This window comes from Tenrec ecaudatus, chromosome 7 (assembly GCF_050624435.1).
Source record: "Tenrec ecaudatus isolate mTenEca1 chromosome 7, mTenEca1.hap1, whole genome shotgun sequence".
Classification (NCBI taxonomy): domain Eukaryota; kingdom Metazoa; phylum Chordata; class Mammalia; order Afrosoricida; family Tenrecidae; genus Tenrec; species Tenrec ecaudatus.
Genome location: NC_134536.1, coordinates 67,295,750 through 67,315,940, shown reverse-complemented (window position 1 = coordinate 67,315,940; position 20,191 = coordinate 67,295,750). Strand labels below are relative to the sequence as shown.

The following is a 20,191-nucleotide window of genomic DNA, read 5'->3' as shown; positions in this document are numbered from 1 at the left end:
TTGCTTCTGGCAGATCAACTGTGTCCACACGCGGCGCAGGGTGGTTGGGATTGGTCATCCTACGTCAAAGGGAGACGCCAACCCAGAATCAAGCGCCTAGAGACCCTTTGGAGACTGTCTTAGTGCACACAGACCACCTCATATGCATGCATCATAGTTTTGTTATGTTCAAAACTAGGAACTATGTCGAATAAAAAAATATTACATTTCTGAGATGAGCTCCTTTAAAAATTATCCTCTAATTTTTTTTAATAGAATGCAAGATAGCATTCTTTCCACCAAGATGGTATTGTAGCAAGAAACTGGCCGCCGGTTCTTTGTGATGGATAACCTAAAATCTACCACCTCAATATCCTGGCAAAAGTCAACAGCCTACAACTTTCAAGAAACTAAAATATCATGGATCTTAATTTTTTTAATTGAATCTGTTTAGTGATTTGTTACATAGAACATCAGCCAGAGTACTGCCGTGATGACAGTGAGTTTTAATATGTATAGATATCTGAAATACTGATATTTCTGTGCATACTACAAGTGGACAAATCTTTGATGAGTAGCAGATGTCACATGGGTACAGGGCTTGTGTGTAGTATGTTCTGTCAGTTATGAATGCTGACACAACATAATTAATGAGCAAAACACCTAGACAGCTTTCTAGAGATGAACTTAAGCTCTAACAGTTAAATCAACATGTCTTTCTCATTAACATCTCAGCAAAGCAAGCTGCAAACATTCCAGGGGGGCTCAGCTCCTAGGGCATCTGGTGGTTTTTACTGAACGGCTAACGACATATTCTCAGGTTGCTACCAAATGATATTCTTAAATCAAAACACAGATGAGAATACATTTACACCTCAAGGAGGCTGGAGGAAATAGAGACTTGGGCCATATAACGCGTATGTCTCACCAAGCAGCGTAGAGACAGTGTTCAGAGATGTCTAGGCTGTGAAGATACAACAGCCTTCACGCGTTGGTATTTCCGTTTAAGAGAGGTTTCTATGAACTGGTAGCAACACTTTCTACTTACCCTCACGTGCCTAGGGGGCTCCAGGGTTTTGTGGGAGACCCCATTATCTTTTCATTCCATTCTTCCACTGCCTTTGTGAAGCCCACCAAATGTAATGTGCTGCAACCGGAATCAATCATAATTGCATGTGAGTCTACTAACCCCTCAAAAAGTTCTTTTTGGGAACATCTCATCATTCACTCTTTATTAAAATGTTTTAAGATTTCTGTCAGAACCAAGAAGCTAGCTAAGTCAATACTACTGTATTCGGCACCGAAGTTAATGAGCCTTACACACTAATTAATGTTCTCAGAACATGTTCTCTAAATGGCAAAGCCAATACGCTAGCAAACAAGATTAGTTATCACTGAAGTAAAAAAAAAAAAAACCCACTACTTCCATCCCAGGGGATCTCGACAGATCCAAAGAATTATGTAACGTGTCTATTAAGCTATACCACAAATCTCCTTAGGGATGTTCTTCATATTGCAGATGCCTTACTATAGGTAGTCCTTAGAAGAATAAATTCACCCCAAGTTTAAGAGGAGAGGAATAAAGATAATAAACTTATGCTACGTATTCCTAACCCCACCGACTCCCTAACTGGGGATTTAACTTTACTTTCCCTCCCCCGTTACCTATAGGTACTTGGGGTCCCTGTCCAATTTACCGTTATAAAATGCAGAAACAGTTAATGGAACCGATGCTTTGTACATTGAGTTCACGGTTCTTTTTCACAGGTATATAAATTGTTTCCTTATTTTTAAGAAGTGAAAAACCAATCTCCCAGCTGGCTGGAAAAAAAAAAAGAGGTTCCAAGAACCCAAAAGGCCATGTTTTTGCTACACGATGAGAATCTCTTGTTATGTCTCAAACAGCATCAGTGCAAATACCCTTTCCTCCACAAAGCCAAAGGCGTAGGACACTTAGATTATGGTGCCGATCTTCTTGTAATTTACTGTGAAATTATGAAACTACATTGAAACAAAAGGGCAGAGACAATCTCTGAACAAAGGATGGTGGGAAATTCCTGCCACTCCAGGGTAGACTTCCACACCAGCCCGACCATTCTGGATACCATAATATAACTAGCCTACGTCTTGTCCTTTCCCTTAGCCAGTGTGACACAGTTCCTTGGATGTCTATGATTTCCCAGGTCTGTACATCTCAACTTCCCAGGATGACTGCAGTTTCCCGGGAACAGTGACTGTTTCTGAGATTTCTGTGTATCCTAAAAGTCCCTCACATTGCACACAGTGTCTGTCTCATACATATGGACTAAATCGACCCTTTGTCCCATTAGTTTTCTCTTTGTTTTAAATGAAGCGCATTGCTGATTACAAATGTGCACAGATTTTCTTGATAAATCGCTTACCAATAAATCTGTTTCATAAATGTAACTTTGAATCTTTAGTAGTTGGGCTTCTTTTTCAAATACACAGTGACAGAGATTCCAAAGAGTTATTATTGGGCTGTGCCTTTTCCCAAAAAATGCAAGGAAATGTAAAGATTACTCTATTTCAGATGTAATCAATGTAGTTACATTTTCACTTTTACATACATTTTAGATTGGGACAAAAATTAACAACTCTTTCAGACATTGATTTTTCAAAATGATTTTTCCAACACAGAAACATTTTGTACCTGGATCTATGGTTGGGAATGGATAAAGACTACAAATGGCAACTTTGTTCTCTGTCAGAAAAAAACACACCCATTTTCCACCTTCTTATTCAAGATGCTCAGGGTCTTGCTAATGGAAGACCACACGAAAAAGAAATCTCTGCCTGCACCCACTATCGTGCCCTCCATTCTACCTTCCAAATCAGATAAGAGCCCGCAACACAGGGAAGCCAGGAGAGATAAACCCCTCAGGGCCAGGAGGAATAGGGGAGGGTGGGGGTGGTAAGGGGGAACCGTGATCAAACTAGAACCCCCTCCCAGGGGCACAAATAATGGAAGTGGGTGAGGGGCAATGGAGGGCGATGTAAGCTATGCATAACTTATCAAGGGTTTGTGAGGGAGGGCGGGCGGGGGAGGGAGGGGGAAGTAAGTAATGGGGAGCTGATATCAGGGGCTCAAGTGTGGAGAGAATGCTTTGAAAATGATGATGGCAGCATATGTGCAAATGCGCTTGACACACTGGATGAATGTATGGATTGTGATAAGAGATGTAAGAGCCCCCAGTAAAAATATTGAAAGAAAGAAAAAGAGACCCCTGTAGCTTGTATATGTCTTGTTCTTCAACCTTTCTCTTCCTCGCTCCTTGGCTTGGCTCGCTACAACATCCCCAGGACTAGTTAGTGGTGACTCTTACCCCACATGTCCTCTAACTCAGAGGGTCACACGGAGCCCAAGGAGGGACAAAGAGACCGGGGTCTTCTTTTTATCTCACACGTGAAGTAAATGAAAACACCAAGGCTAAGTGGCATCAAACATGACATTACCTGGAGGGAACCAAACCCAAACCAGACCACCTTTTCTTCAGGATGCTGGGGTTTCTGTCCCACACCATCAGGACGCTTTCCGTCCACGTACAAATCTCCCTCCAGGGCCTACCTACTGGTTTTACAGCACTCGGTCTGTGTTGCCCACACCACCGAGAGCCCGATCAAAATGTGAGAACATCTGGCACGATTGATGTCAAAGCTCTGCTGCAGCCACCTGAAGCCCAGCCAGGGCCAGACAGGTTAAGGGGTACAAACTCCTGGCACTGTGTCCTCCCAGGGCAATGCAAAGGGCATCCGTGCTAACAAAGCGGGCATTCTAATGGAATCACTCCGTCCCAGCCTGTACAGTGCGCAGCCAAGAGATGCACGTTTCCTCTATTGGCAACAGGCTTACGGGCGCCTCTCCGTTTTCTGGAGCACGGAAACGAGGGCAGTGCATTAACGTTTGCAAACCAGTGTGGTCTGTCTGGTTACTGCCCCTTCAATATGGACCAAGAGCCTTTCCCCCCGCTACTGCAGCAGCACACATGCAAGGCTGTTAAGTATTCACGTAACTCGAAGTCACGCCAGGTTTCCTTGGGAGACGGAAAGCTGAGGGCAGAAGCGAGTGTTTTCCTATGACGTGCACAACTTGGCAGTGTCCACGTGGGTTTCTGCTAAGATCAGTCCGGAAACTTCAGGTGGCTTTGAACCCAGATGATAGACTTCCATTCCACACAAGGGCTTGTCCAGCTGTGAATTTTAGTTTATCCATTTATAAATGAGAACAATTACTGATTAGGGGGAAACTCATTCTGCTCACTGCCAGCACGTGACTGGTACCTCCTGGGAGCTGTGTAGTTTGGTTTTGCATAATCTGTAAGGACTAGTAGCCCTGTCCTAAGAGGCTGCCCCACAAGATAGGGACTGGAACCGCCCTCACCTATCTCCCTGGAAGGAGCTGCCCTCCCTGCCCCTGGCAGCGGCTGTTACATGATGAGCGCCCGCTCTGCGCCCGCCGGCAGGTAACTGCGCACGCTGTAGGAGGTGGGAGAGCGGAGAACGCCGTGTTTTTCACAGCAGCGGGTGGGGCTGCAGAGTAAGGATGAGGAGGCGCAGGAAGGTGGCCTGTTGCAGTCAGCTCTGCTGGACTCCACACTATCCAAGGCTGCCTCTGGGTGCAGGAGGGTGCTGGGTACTGCCATGTGTCCTTGGCATAAGGGGGGGGAAAGAGGCAATCCCCTCCCAAGCCTGGGGTGCCCCGGCAAGCACTTGAAACAGGCTCGGAGAATGCCAAATGGTACTAGCCAACCGGGACCAATTTCCAACACACACACAGCAGGAAAAAGGCAAAGAACAATGACATGAAACTGAACTGCTGCAGAAAGCCTAGCCCAGGGGGGTGCATTGATGGCCCATGTCAGCACCGGCCAGGGCCTGCAGGCCCTTCCTTACACGGAGGATGTGCTTCCAGGAAGCGAGAATGAAGCTAACCACACACAAGCTTCAGAGGCAAGGGACTGCTTTCTAATCATGTAGACCACATCTCTAATATCCTCGGTGTGCCAGCCCCTTCACATCCATCCGCTCATGGAATCCGCGCAATTAACATTGTCGCCCTTTACAGCTAAAAGCGTGGTGGCAGAAAGGCTGGACGATTGTCCCGTGTCACTCAGCACGTACGTGGCAGGTGCCAGGCCTGCCTGACAGGGCTTCTTGGCAACCCCTGCCAGGGATGCTGATTTTAAATACTAGTGAAAGGCCAGGGGTCAGCAAGCTTTCTTAAAGGGCCAGATATTACATGCTTTAGGCTTTTCGAGCCCCGCGGTCTCTGCTGTAACCACGCTGCTGAAACATCCGCAGCCCGAAGACAACACCCAAGGCCACGGGTGCCACGAGGTCAGTTTACTGTCCTGACGCTGAAAGAAGGTGGGCCAACTGCAGCCCTGCGACAAGTCCAGCGCCTCCCTGCCCAGCCACTTCGAGGTACCAGCTGATTCTAGGCAGGTGCAGAGGCATTCACCAGTCACAATGCTTCAATGTCACGAAGCCATTCTCAGGAAGGTCAGGTGCTTTGTCCTCACTTCCTTTATAAATAATGCTGACTCCTAAAGGCGACCTTTCACGGCAAAGAAGAGGAGCCTTGGTGGCGCAGTGAGTTACACACTGGACTGCTAACCTCAAGATCAGCAGTTCGAAACCATCAGTTGCTCCTCAGGAGAAAGAAGAGCCTTTCTACTCCCGTACAGTTACAGTCACGGGACCCACAGGTGTATTTCTCCCTGGTCCTGTGGGGTCACTGTGCGTCAGAAGTGACTTGAGGACAGTGAGTCTGGGGAGTGGCAGAGACACAGAGACATTTCGCTTCATTTGTTAGTCAGTTCATGAGAGACTCAGAACACCCTGGGGAAGATTCAAAATCAGAGGTTCTGAACCTGAAAAACGGGCAGTCAGAACTGGCAGCGATAAATGAGTTAATCAGTTAATTCACTCACTCAAAGACTGTTTGCCAGGCAGAAGAAATACATATGAACTTCGGAGTGAGGAGACACCATGGCACCCCAGTAAATGGTTTCTGTGGGGCACACTGCTGTAACTTATGACACTCACAGACCCGAGCTAGAACTTGACCTCCGTTCAAGCAGGCAGACCGACAGAAAAAGTGCTGCTTTGATAGCTTCACAAGAAGAGCCCCAAGACCAGAGCTCTGGCTGCCACCCACGGAGCAGAGCCTACAAGCTCGGGGAGGGCAGGGACCACACCTGGCTCGGCTTGTCTGGAGTGCCTGGCACAATGCCCGGAACACAGCAAGAGCTCTGTGAAGGCGCTGCCAGCGGGCTGTGGTGGATTCCTGCGTGACTCCTGACCCGCCCAGGCTCAAGTCCGATTTCCTACCCGCTCACAGGAAAGGGATCTCCTTCTCCATACCTGGATTGTCTGGTAGTCGGAAGCATCAATTCCCTTCACAGTCACCTCTCGGAACATTCTTGGCTCCAGTTCCTCTTTGGTAAGATCACAGTGAAAAATAATACCTACGAGAAGAGAAAAAGTGGAATTATCAGTTCGGTCTGATAAGCGAAGGCGCAAGCTCCACAGAGCACGAGCAGGTGCCATGACAGGCGGGGGAGGAGCGCTGCTCGGGGCCCGAGGGGGTCACGTCCGAGGGGGTCACCGGGGCTGTGACGGAGACCCTGCGTAGAGAGTGCTTCCAACCGAGCGTGGCGAGGAGCGCTGTGTCCACACCTCGCCGTCAGTGTCCCCGCTGACATTTCTCAAGCTGCGTGTGCACTCTGGGGGAAGGGTCCCAAAGCTAACTGCCGAACCGATCAGCTCTTCCCCGTTGCAGGTTGCTCAGGAGTGCCCGGCAACGTCCACGGTGAACCCCATCCAGGCCATTTTACCTGTGAACTTATTAAAACAGAAAACGCAGGGACTTGCTATGGTGAAGCGATACTGCTTAAAATGGGGTGTTTTTTCATAGTCTTTGTAATTCCTACCCACGGAATGAGCTTAAGGAGTTTAAGGCGTAGAAGATTCTAGCTTGGAGATTGGTCTCTTTCGCCATTCTGCTGGGCTTAAGAGTAAGCCACTTCAGCACCAGGGCCAGGAATCCCACAAGCACCAAGAAGACAGTGTGAGAGGCCGGCCTGAGGGTGGAAGCAGGAGAGGCACGAAGCCACAGCACAGACTAAGACAGAGGAGGAGCACGTGCCGAGACTCTGAGACGCAGCAGAGAAGCTGTGCATGGCCAGGAGGCAGAGCACGGGCTTCCTGGCTTACGGAGCGAGGCAGTCCGCGGACTACCTCTGTGGGACGGAGGCTGAGGACCAGACACGGCCGGCAGCGTGGCTGAGAAGAGGGGCTGCAGACAAAGGAATACCATCCTCAACATCCTGTGCCTGTCGGCGACCCTCGCTGGGGTCTGGAGGACAGAGCAGAAGGGCCCCGGTGGGGTTCTGAGACCGAATCTTTACAGGAGCAGAAAGTCTCATCTTTTTCCCACGAAGTGGCTCGTGGTTTCCAACTGATGTGCTTGCAGCTAGCAGTCCCACACAGAACCCAGCACGCTACCAGGGCACCCTGGGGTCATTGTGAATGAGGATGGACTCAGTGTGAGCACTGCCTGTGAGGGCTGTGTGGCCATGACAACACATGCTCGAATCCAGCAGAGCATGCCACGAGAGGAGAGCTGGTGTCGGAACAGGGCACAGAAGGATGGAGGCATGTCACCCTCCTGCGGCAGGCAGCCTTGGACTGTTATGAAGTTGGATTCTCCTCCCTACTGAAGCTGGAGGAGGTCAGGTGTCACCCCAGACCATTTCCTCACTTGCCCAAGGTCAAAACAGTGATCCCCGAACTCCTGCTACATGACACCTACCCACCTGTCACACGTGTATGGACATCTACCAGGCACCAAAGGCACTCACTTCAGAACTGCCTTTAAAATGTTGCTTATCTCAGTAACTGCACCGTACAGAATGATTAGTATGCACCAAGAATTCCAGCTTATCTAACCACTAATTAAAATTCCATTTTCTGAATTTCATGCTACTACCCTCTAACATTTGAGATTTAACTGAAAGAAACAATAAGCAAGATGAATAATTAACGTTTGAAAGCAAGGGCACTGCTGTGGTTTAGGAAAATGAATTAGTCACCCACAGAGTCGCCCATACCAAAATGGTCCCTCTCCCATTCTCCCTCCACGAGACTTTAAAGATATGCTGGGAAGTATATGAAAAATCAACTGAACGACCTCCAGACCTGCTAGAAAGCCAGAAGTCTAAAGTGCTCCCACATGATATGCCCCTACCAACTGATCATGTCTTAAAATACCAGTTCTTTCAACTCCTCTGTGTGTGTAGTTTACCAACAGCTGAGAATCAATGCCCTGCCCAACAGTGGACAAGAACACCACCCTTAAGATTCCTTAGAAGCACAGCCACGAATCTCTCCAAGTGTTATGTTCATTCTCATGCTCGGACAATGTATTTAAAGACAATTACACCAGGGTGTGGTACAGCACTGATGAAACACCATGATCCTCTAGTTCTTTAATATTGCCTCTCCTCACAATTATGGTTCTTGTTTTACCTCATTGATCTTGTTACCTATGAGTACGTTACTCTGTATAATTAAGATAGTTTGATGCATGAAAGCCAAGATAGATAACACTTCAGAAACAGTAATGGGAGTAATGAATCCCTTAGGGTACAGGAATAAGGTGGTATAGGGAGCAGATAGCAACGATGACTATATATTCCAGTCCAGGGGAACAAAAACAGGATTACTGGGGAATGGATATATAGGAATAATAATAACAATAAGGACTCCTGAGGGGAGGACAGGAAGGAGAGGGAGGGGGAAAGAGGAGCTGATATCAAGGAGTTCAAGAAGAGAGCACATGTTTTGAAACTGATGCTTGATCATAATTTTGAAATTATGCTTGATCTGATTGAATTATGAATTGTTATAAATATGTAAGAGCTCTTAGTGATTAAAAAAAACCATTAGCCTGAAAAAAATAACAATAAATAAAGACAACTCTACGGAGCCTTGGTTGCTCAACTGCTAACAGCAGGCCGGTGCTTTGGACCTTCTTGCGGCACCATAGGGGAAAACACCTGGTGATCTGCTCCCACGAAGATTACAACTCAGAAACTCAATGGGGCATCTTCCTTTGTCATATAAGGGGGCTATGAATTAGAATCCGTTCAATGGCAATAATGGGGTGCACAGTGAACACTGATGGGGAAGCCGGTACATGACTTTCTTGGTTTACGAGGGTGTACCCCCCAAAAAAACAGATTTGTTTTTCAAAGCTATATATTTAAATTTTTTTAACACAATGACCTTATCACCTTCAAAGTGCTCCCCATGACACCTAATACATGTGTTAGGTCTGCGATTCCTTCTTGGAAACATTTTCAAACTCATCTGCTTGGAGGGCGGACCCCTCCTCCCTCGGTTTTGTCTTCACCTCCTCTACGTCATCAAATCGCTGTCCTTTCATGTCCCTCTGCGTTTGCGGAAACAAGAACGTCACAAGGAGCGAGGCCAGCTTAGTAATGTGCGTGGGACTAGAGAGGCCTGCTGCTTTTTGCCAAAAACTGGAGCATGAGATGGCGGCGTGAGCAGGCGCACTGTCATGGTGGCAAAACCAGTCTCCCATCTGCCACAAATCAGGCCTTTTCTGTCACCCTGTTTGTTACACAATCTTTTCAGACCCTCTAAATGGACAGCTAGATTGACAGTCTGACCTGGTGGAACGCACTCCAAGTCAACATTGTCACCTGTTCAGGAAGTTGACAGACGTCCAAAATGAGGTTAGTCGTCAGCCAACATTTCACCCTTTTTGAAACGAGAAATCCACTGGGACACTGAAATCCACTATGAAACCAAACTTCACAGCTGAACCCTGTTCTCTTATATCAATCATCGCAAAAAATGAGGTTGGAGTAAAACTGCTTTTCAAAAAAATTCACTCTGTTCACAGAGAACCTTCCCAGGTGACGCACTTGGTGCACTAACTCAGAGTAAACGTTGCTCGATGCTTGCCTAGCAGAACAATGTGTACCACAAAAGCTCTGCTCCCCACAGCGTGCTATTCTGTTTTGGGGACAGATACCACCTCGTAAGTTATACGTGAATATAATTTCATAAAAATGCTTCCAAAATACACTGTGTGAATTTTTGTTCTAATTTATCAGATTCACTGAGTACTGTACTTGTATTCATGAAAGGAGTGTTGAGAGTCAAAGGCTCTTTAGATATATTAAATTATGAAGAATTTGCTGATCAGTATTCCATTTGCCCACATAAGACCAAATCCGAATCCTACACAGAGAGAGAACAAATTAAGCACGTGTCATTTGAACACCTGGCTCGCCTCTATTTGGAGTTATAGCAAATGACACAGGACTTGGGAGCCCTAATCCCCAAATCGGACAGTTGGTAGCTCAGTGACCTTACACAAGTCACTTTATCTAGAAGAGGTGAGAAGTCAACTCTTCTAATTCATACCATAATAGCAGAATGCGATGCGCTGTGAGGTTGGTTGCTTCCAGTGGTAAGGGGGTCAGGTGTCTGCCCTCTCTCATCTCATCAGAACAGGTCCACAGAGAAGGCTCTGGTCAACCTGCAAATGCTAGTGCTCAATACATTACCAAATGCTCTATTTACTGATTCACCTGAGGCAGTCTGGATTCACACACTGCGCATCTGCATTGCTCTGCACATCCTTGCAACCTAACGACCTTGTGCCCTGCCTGAGAAGGCTCTAGGAGTTAAGTCCAAAGCATTTGAGGTTTGCGAAAATATCTTAGAATCCTGAACCAGAGAGGACTGGTTAGGTGACATCTAGGAAACAAATTCTGAACTTAAGGGTGCAAGAGACAACTGGATTACGTAAGTCCCTTAAGACCAGAAGAAGCTATGCCTTGGCTGGGTGATTCTAGCAATACAGCAGAGGCAGGGAACCCAGATGGAACATTCCTGTGTTGTAATCTGAAATAAGTGTAAGTAAGGAAGTGGAAGAAATATGAGTTAGGAGGAATGGGAAACCGCGCGCGCGCGCACACACACACACACACACACACATGCACATGCACACACACACAACGAGAAGAACCTGAGACGTCTGGTATATAAGGAGGAAACAAAAGAACTGTAAAAAATGACCCATGAAAATTGCCTGGCCTGAGCAGTCTGGGACAGGTTTTGTTATCTGCCTCAGGCTTGCTTCTCAGAGCCGTGCACTCGGGACTGCTCAGATGGATTTTTACAATGTGCACATCTGTCTGGAGCTAACCTTAGCCAGCCCTCCAAAGTCCCACTAGTACAGAATTAAGCGGCTCACCCACTAAGTGGTTTGACACACAGGGAATAAGTTTTTCACGCTCCAAATTGCCCTGGCTGCCTGCTTCCTCCCTAGAGTGGCTGCAGGTGCAAAAATCCTAGGGGCTTGGGATCAAGAAAGGTCTTCAATGTGCGCCTTCGGGGGAAACAAAGTCAGTGGGCACACACTCATCAGGCATACTCCTATGTGAGCAGCAGGCAGACTGAGCTCAGTATCTCTGTTGTTCACTGCAATAGCGGAGCGTCAACCTTCACGAGAAAGCTCGAGAGCTGATGTGCATGCGTACAAAGGTGTATTCTCTCTGACAATTCTTGATTTTGAGATGTCCAGTTTGATGATCTGACAGTGTCTTCACATAGAGACCTAAAGGCCTTGGTACGGACCTCCTATTCTCTGGACTTACACCTCTAGTTGCTTTACAGGGAAGATGAGAGCAAGCGACAAAGGAGACTTAAAAATCATTACATTAACAAATTCACAGCTTGCCCAGAAGCTGCCTTGGCGATTCAGAGTGGGAACACACTGCTCTTCCAACTTCACAAGCACCATCAAGAACAACATTTCATTGCTGGCACTGAACTCATCACGTTACACTAGGACGATGCGGTCTTTCTTCCCGAGGTAATGATGAGCTTGTTCCTGAACTATATGGCTGCCTAGGGCCACTGAGGGAGGTTTAGAGGCCTTTGGGGACTTGGGATTTTATTAAGAGCAGGTGAGTCAGCCTCACTCTGTTCTTATTGTCCTTTATTCAACAAGATCCAGAGTTACTTAGGGTGCAAAGGGAGTGAAGTATTTAAATCCATCCTTTTGGGTCTAATTCGCCACACAGCGAGCTCCAGTTCTGTGTGCCAGTTTCCTCCAGGGCCAAATCAGACAGCAGATGCGTATGCATACTGGAACCACCAAACTGATGTAAATGTTCATCTGCTCTTAAAAACGCCATTTTCTAAACCAGGAGAGAGACTACTGTCTCCATTTAACTACGTGTTAGCTAAAGCATTTCCAGAATAAAATCCCTAGGACTAGCACAAATGTGACGGGACAAAGTGATGGACAGCAGAGGGCTGCGGATGACCGTCACGAGGAAACGCATGCTTCCTGGTGCCCGTCCATCGATGATGCTGTGCTCCAGGCCCCAGGGAGAGGGGACGGGGAGCAGGGTGGCCTGACTTGGAGTTCCTGAAATTTCAGTTTGGGATTCCTGGTCCTGGGTGTGTTTTCACATGGGCTCTTTATTCCACCGGGGAAAAGCAAGTTTGCTCCCGTTTCCAGATATGTCGTCACAGCCATTCCAATAGAGCATTTTCCGGTTGCGTTAATAACCCTGACAGTAACCTGTCACAATTCTCAATGCAGTACCTGCTCGAGGCATCACTACTCCTGGGCCAACGCCCTGGGGCAGGACAGACCCACTTCAGCCCCTGCCTGGCTCTCTCCTGACTGACCAAACGACTGGGCCCAAACTGAGGGGGCACAAAGGGGTTACAGATAGACAAACGCATAGGAAAAGTGCAGCAATGTCCCCACCTGGATTGCTTTTAGGACAAGGTCTGCCTGGTGAAGTGCAAAATGCCCATTAGGTTAAAGCCTGGGGATCAGACAGAGTATGGGGTTGCCTTCGATGACAACAAAGCAGTGCTGTCAGAGGGAGAAGTAAAGAAAACCAGGAAATAAAGCAAATTAATCTCACTTTTAAAAAAGTACAAAGAAAGCTATAATCATTAGGGGGAATGTTTAAATTTAAACGCCATAAAACTTAAAAACCACAGTTCACAAGCTTTTTTTCCCCTCTCTTCCTACTAGAATCAAACTAATAAGCACATTTCCCCCCTCAGTGACTTGATAAGACTTTTAAAGTAACATTTTAATTCAGTTTAAGAGATTTCGTCTCAGTTGGCTCCAGAAACTACTTGTTTCAAGTGTCCTTGTAGTTAGAGATGTTATTTTATGCCTGCAATTACCTGTTTTGTGTGTGTCCTTGAAGCTACACCACCTCAAAAGACAACAACGGAATCAAACCTTACACCTGTTCTTACTCATTTTTGTTCTCATTAGCCTGGAACTCCAGTTCTTTCTGTCCCCCAGAACAGAGACTTGGCACTTCCCTAAGTCTAACGAGAGCCGAGTGCTTATCAGGTTTTGACCTTCCTCTACATCCTGAGCGGCTGTGCTCTGGTTTTACTCCCATGAAGTCGTTTCTGCGCTGACGCACCATCTGTGGTTTTCGGCAAACTGGTACGAGAGTCCATCTAAGAAAAGAAAGACAAGCACCGCTCCATTCGAACGGCACGCCAACGGCGAGCAGTCTCACCTGGAGATAAGAAGGAAGTAAACTGGTAGAAGATTTCCGTGTCCTTCTTCTGCCCACTGTACCCCACGATGCTGCCCACGTCGAGGGGGAAGGTCTTGAGCAGAGCGCCGGTGGCCAGGTCGTGAAGCTGCAGGATGTTCTTCACGTCGTGCAGGTAGCACAGGACCAGGAAGCTGGACCTGACACAAGCTGCCCATTCTGGAAAGACAGGAAGCGGCGGTCAAGTCCACTGTGGTTTTGAAAGTTAGCAAACACAACGAAACCTATGTTTGCTGCATTAAACAATCATCCTTGAGCCTCACTCATGCAGGATGCTAGGCAGAAACGAGGCTAGCAAAGTGATTTTATAATTGGCTTTAATCTTCCTCTAGTTCGCAGCAAATTCCCTTAATATTCTCTATCTCTAGCCAGTGGCATTTGAGGATCCATATGCCATGTACAATACAAGTAACACTGCCTAGTTATTCTGTGTCCAGGAGCATAGGACAGGAGATGGTAGGGACATAAAAAAAATCATAGCCCCGATCTACCAGGCTGTTTATATGAAATGCATTAAGCACCTGGTGACGTGCCAGATATCCCCCAAGGTTCTGAAGAAACAACGACGCTATAATCACATACAAACATAGTATTGCCATGTACACTCACAATGGTAAGGGTTAATGGAGGGCCCACAAGAAGTGGGGCCCCTCCAGCAAGTGCTCGGTTGTATCCTACAGGGGGCGGGTCTGGGGAAGGTGATTGTTGGGAGTGGTACCGCTTTCTGGTCCATCAGATGGGAAGACAGGTGACAGGGCATCAAAGTCAGAGATAAGAAGAGGGAGAAGTAAATGACCAACCGACCGACTGACTGAACACCCGGCAAAGAGAACAAATAAAAGACGAATTTTCAAGAAGGAGGAGAAACAACGTTCAGTTGAGGGGTGCATGGTGACACTGGCAGTGGTCTGATGGCATATTCCGTGAAAAGGGGTTTTGTTCTGACTCAAATCATTATTAAGGAGCTAAGATTCCCTGCCATTGAGTCAGTTCTGACTCTGAGCAACCCTGAAGGACAGAGTACATCTTCCCTGCGGGCTTGTAAGACTGTGACTCGCTGTGGGAGTAGAAAGCCTCTCCCTTCCCCGACAGAGTGGCAGGTGGCTCCACACTGCTAGCCTGGAGGTTCACTGCCCACTGCGGAACTCACTACGTTACCAGGACTCCTTGGGGAACTAACGAGGTTGACTTGTGAAGCGGGTGTGTATCTGACCGCTGAAAGAGGCCAGTATGAACACCCCGCAATAAGTGAGGTTGAACCCCAAACTAAGCTGGGCATAGTCTGGATGGCAAAGAGAGGAAATGGAAGATATTTCCCCTACAGAATCACCAAGACGGTGAGTGCAGAAAGAATAATTTCTGCCACAAACGAGTCCTCCTTAGCTCTCAGGATCTCACTGGTAAATCTGCGCTGGGAGTGGGGAGGGGAGTGAGGGGGAAGGGATGAGATCATTTGCTCTCCGGTGGAGATGTGCCCGCGGTGAGACCCGTCAGGCAGAGGCAGAAGCAGTAGCAAATGGAAGTAAGAACAGAGCTGCAGGCAGCAGCTCAACCTTGTCAGGAAGACAAGACAGACCTGTCCTGATTTTCAGTTAGGGGAGTTGCAGGCATGTGTGGAGGTTCGTAACCGGAAGCTATAATGTCCACTGTCCACAAGCCCTCAGCCCAACTCGGAGGCTCCCTGGGGGCTTGGGCTGCCTTGAGTCGCACACACCCCACAGCAAACTTCTCCTGAAGCCGCGCACCAAGTGTCCAAGACATGGTGTCAGCAGAAGCGCACTCCAGCTCAGCAGCCCCGTCACCTGACTGGAGGTTTCAAGGTGAGGACGGATGGGGCTGAGGTGAAGTGGCTTCTTTCTGTAAAAGGATACTCAATCTGTGTTAACTGTGGGGACGCAGCATTAGGAAACAGACGAAGTCAATCAGAAAAGGACAAGGTGATTTGTAGGCTGTCATTAACACAAGCTCTGAATTTATAGCTTGTTCTTTGTGACTCATTGCTCGTTTTTATTCTCGGCAGGGCCTTCAGGATAATGATATATAGCAAATTCATCCATGCTCCTCTTTGAAATTTAAAGTGAGCTCCACCTTCCTCTTGCCGTGACCCTTTCAGCCAGTGCCTCGTGTTGTGGCGACCCCCCCATGTTGCTACTTCATCACTGTCATTTGCTACTGTTATGAATCAGGCGACCCTTGTGAAAGGGTCGTTCAATCCCCAAAGGGGTCGTGACCCACAGGTTGAGAACTATTGCTTTAAATCGATTCATTCTGCTGACTATTGGAGGTTTCCCCTCTTCACTGTGAAGAACTGATAACCTTTCAGAAGGAAGGTTATAAAAATACATCTCACCCCTCAAAAAACATCTCCAAGCATCTATTTACATTTCATTAGATCTACTAGTGAGCTCGGATGTCACCATAAGGCATTGTTATGCCTCTTGCTTGAAAAAAAAAAACCCCCAAAACCAGAAAACTCACACTGCCTAGGGAAATAGTTTTAATGTCCTGGATAGCTCTCTATAAAAGAATGACTGCTGCAATCTAACTGAAGCCTGTAAAACACCCAAGACACCTTCCCTTACCCAGACTCCATCCACCAAAGTCTCATTTGGTCAACGACTGTGAAGCCGAGCTCTGAGGCTGGTGTTAAGGAAGCACTCAGGAATTGCTGGTTTTTACCACCTTAGTTAGAAGTGAGAAACTTCTTCTGGCTGACTCTGAATATGTCATCAATCGCTAGACAAGGCCATCAGCGTCCGGGGTCAGTAATAACAAGGAGCACCACCGCAGAGGCGCATTAACAAACAAAAAAGTGGCTGCAACAACGGGCTCCGGCACGGTGCTTGGGGGGCTGGTGCAGACCAAGCAACCCGGCACGGTGCTTGGGAGGCTGGTGCAGACCAAGCAACCCGGCACGGTGCTTGGGAGGCTGGTGCAGACCAAGCAACCTGACATTGTTATACAAAAGCTCGCTAGGAATCTGATTCAACAGAAAAAGACTAACCAAATCTCACCACCTCTCGGAGGAGGCAACCCTGCCTCAGTCTGGTAGCCAGGATGCTGCTAAAGTGACCACAAATCAGACTCCTGGCTTGACAGGGTTCAAAGACAGGGCCAAAAGCCCAGTCCAGGATTGACAGATCCTTTATCGAGATATAAACAAGGGTCAGAAAGTGCATGGGACGTTTTCAGGAGACAAGTGAAACGATTTCCTTAGAAAGAGCCCTGGCCATGCTGTGCGGCCCTGCTCTCATCACAGAGAAGGGGAGATGGCAATACCTTCCAACTTCAGCCCAAGGGAAAGCAATGGCATCTGATCCAAGCCTGCGGGGTTCAGAGGCCGTGACTTGGAACATCTAGAAGCCAGGAGAAGAGTTCACTGCTTTCAAGGCAGAACCAGGGAGGTGCTGCTGGCATATGACTGCAGATGCAGGCTTTGCCGGAGAGAACAGCCATGGGACCTTCTTGGGTCCAGTCCAACAAGACTGCCGGGACGGGGCAGAGGGTTCAGTGTAGAAGAGGGTGGAGGGGGTGCCCAGATGCCTGGGGGCTGAGGAGAGTCTCCAGCAAACGCTTGGGTGTCAAAGGAACTGCACAAACAAAGGGTCCTGCAGGAAGCCCACCTTGGGAGCATTACCTGCAATTATTTGTCAACCTTCTACCCGAAAGCAGTTTCTGGTTTCTACCTACCTACCTACCTACCTACCTACAAACACACACACACACACACACACACACACACACACACACACACGGAGAGAGATCTCTTCACTTTTCCAAGACCTAAACTTAGATATGCCCGACTCCAAAACCTGGATTTCAACTAAGCCTCCCATATGGTTTCACTGGAAAACACCTTGTAAAGACTGTTTTATCTGAGTCAAGACCCAAAGGGGCTCCTCTCCTTTGCAGCATGGTCCTAGAGTCTAACCCAATCAACAGAGTCACCTTCAATGAGTCAAGTCCTCAATGGGCTGAAGGTCTGACTCTCCTTTGTGTAAAAGAACCTGTAGCAAAATTAATGAGCCTTATTCTAATCAACCTCAGCTTTAGGGAAGGAATGATGTGTAAGCAGCATGCCTTCTTTTGGAAGGGGAATGGAGACCAGAGAGAAAAATGAACAGAGGGAACGTAGAGGCTCTGTGGAACGTGATTGCCAGGGCAGCGAAGCATCTCGGGAAGTTAATGTGGCTCTGTGCACACAGCAGCGTTCGCTACGGGTCCCAGTTAACTCACGACAGCCTAGCCTCTTTTCCCATAAGTGGACGGCCAACCTCCCAGCGAGATCTACAGCAGGTATAACGTGGACAGCTAACAGTTATTCAAAAGCTTCAAGCGAAGGAAGGGGTCTGAATTTACAGGGTGTGAAAAACTGAACGTTTGTCATTACTGGCAGACAAAAGCCATACAAAGATGACTAATATATATGTTTATAACAGCAGTACCTTTGAAATTCTGAATTCAGACCTTCACAATGTTTATGAAGAGCCTGTATTTCTACACGATACCATACTAAATTACAAAGATGCCGTACGGCAAATGCTTCTTTGCACTGTCTGGACACGGTGTCCCCGGTGACTAGAGGGTCAAGGTCCCTAACCTCGGGACTGGTAGGCTGTACCAGCTTCTTACCTAAACCGAAGGTGCCCCTACCAAGAACCCGTGACCTTACCCAGGACATCTTTCTCGTGCTCGGGAACAAGCACCTTCCACTGGGATTCGTCGGGATCCGTGAAGTCTATGTTGATCAGGCGGTAGTTGGGAGAATGGCGGTTTGTCTTGAACGTAAACACCGTCCCTTCGTTGGTCACGTAGTCATATTCTCCTTCGAAGTTGTCTATCAGCTTCACCCACTTCAGAATTCCTGGTAAAAGATCAGACATTCCTGTCATCTCCCCAGTGTGTGAAGATGGTGTTGGTCTGGGGGCAGGGAGGAGGTGCAAACTTGTCTAGCTATAGAAGACAAAGTTGAGACAATACGTGGAAGATCTGAAGGCAAGTTTTGGGTGAATTTGAAGATAGAAACTTTAAAAAATGCTATGGAGTGCCTGAGAACCCTGGCCATGGGGGGCACGAAGGCCCTCTTCCTCAGGCGCATTGTCATTTGTATCTGGCCAGTTGAGCAGTGTGTGTCAATTCTGAGTTCTTACCTCTGTTTCCCCCTTGGTCTACACAACTATTTCCCAAAGCGGGTGAGAGTTACTGCCCCCGGGGGCAGGCACTGAACCAATGGCAGGGTGCTGGTGCAGGGGTGGTGGTGTGGTGTGTGTGTGTGTGTGTGTGTTTGTGCGCACGCAAAAACAAATACCTATATTTACCCAGGATTTGGGACTATAGTACAGATGATTTTAATTGACTGGGGGGTGCTGAGTAATAATTTTTCTGAAAAGGTAGCAGAAGGCTGACTAAGTTTGGGAACTGAAGGTGCAGCAGTGGTTCTTGCGGGGCTGACTGTACCCCAAGGGCACTTGGCAATGGCTGGAGACCTTGAAGTTCTCCTGTGAGGGAGAGGAGCGGTGCCGGTGGACAGTGACTAGCAGAACGGCCCAGCCAACCTGTCCACTGTGCTCAGAGAGGAAACCGCCTCTACAGCGCTCCTGAATGCCACGGTGTAACTGCCACCACACGTTCTCACATCCTAACCTGGGCCACAGTAATGCCCTTCTCAGAAACCTTCAGTGACAGGTGCACTTTGAGTAAACTTCGGATCCTTATCACGGGCTCCACTTGGAAGCCCTTGTCCACTTCGCCGCCTTGCACCCACTCTCATCTCCCCCTATCCTTAAGGAGCGCTGTCCTTTGTTGGATGCAAGACAGCACGCCTCAGGCTGTGTCCTCCGCCTGGTCCAGTGCTCAATAGCTAGCCACGTCTCACTGGTACTCAGTTCAATTCTTCACAGGCCTCTCTCAAGACACAATTATGTACTTAATAGTTTATTCAGCGTTTGTCTTTTTGTAATTCATTATCTCATACGCAGTGCCTAAGTAGACGGCATATATTTCAACTGTGCAACATAACATTGGTGCTGACTGAAGGGGAAGGTACTGTCCTGTTTCATAGAACAGCGTTCTCGAGTGATGATGGCAACAAGTGTACAAACGTGGTTGACACAATGGATGCATGTATGGATTGTGATAAGAATTGTGCGAGCCCCCAATAAAATGATTAACAAAAAGAACAGCGGTTCTCAACCTGTGGGTTGAGACCCCTTTGGGGGTTGAACGACCCTTTCACAGGTCGCCCGATTCATAACAGAAGCAACATGACAGTTATGAAGTAGCAACGAAAATAATGTTATGGTTGGGCGCACCGCTACATGAAGAACCGTATTCAAGGGCCGCGGTGTGAGGAAGGTGGAGAACCACTGTGTTAGAAGTACTGCAGACTCGCCACTACCCTTCAAGTCTGGACCGGACTCATCTGCACGTGAGGATGGCCAACTGCTTCTGATCAAACAGAAGGGGAGGCAAGGAAGAGGTAAGGAAACAAGAACCACACACAGGAAGTGGACAGGGATGTACACTGAGGAGATCGCAATTGAAGA

General features: G+C 47.8%; 1 protein-coding gene across 1 annotated transcript in view; it reads right to left on the bottom strand.

Moving 5' to 3' along the window:
- Window positions 1-20,191, bottom strand: part of PREP (prolyl endopeptidase) — a 114,104-nt gene that overhangs the window by 29,504 nt on the left and 64,409 nt on the right. The window contains exons 8-10 of the mRNA XM_075554720.1: window positions 18,319-18,510; window positions 13,608-13,805; window positions 6,364-6,467 (exon numbers count right to left, since the gene is read on the bottom strand). Of these exons, the coding sequence (XP_075410835.1) occupies window positions 6,364-6,467; window positions 13,608-13,805; window positions 18,319-18,510 (494 nt within the window). The remainder of the gene's footprint in view (window positions 1-6,363; window positions 6,468-13,607; window positions 13,806-18,318; window positions 18,511-20,191) is intronic.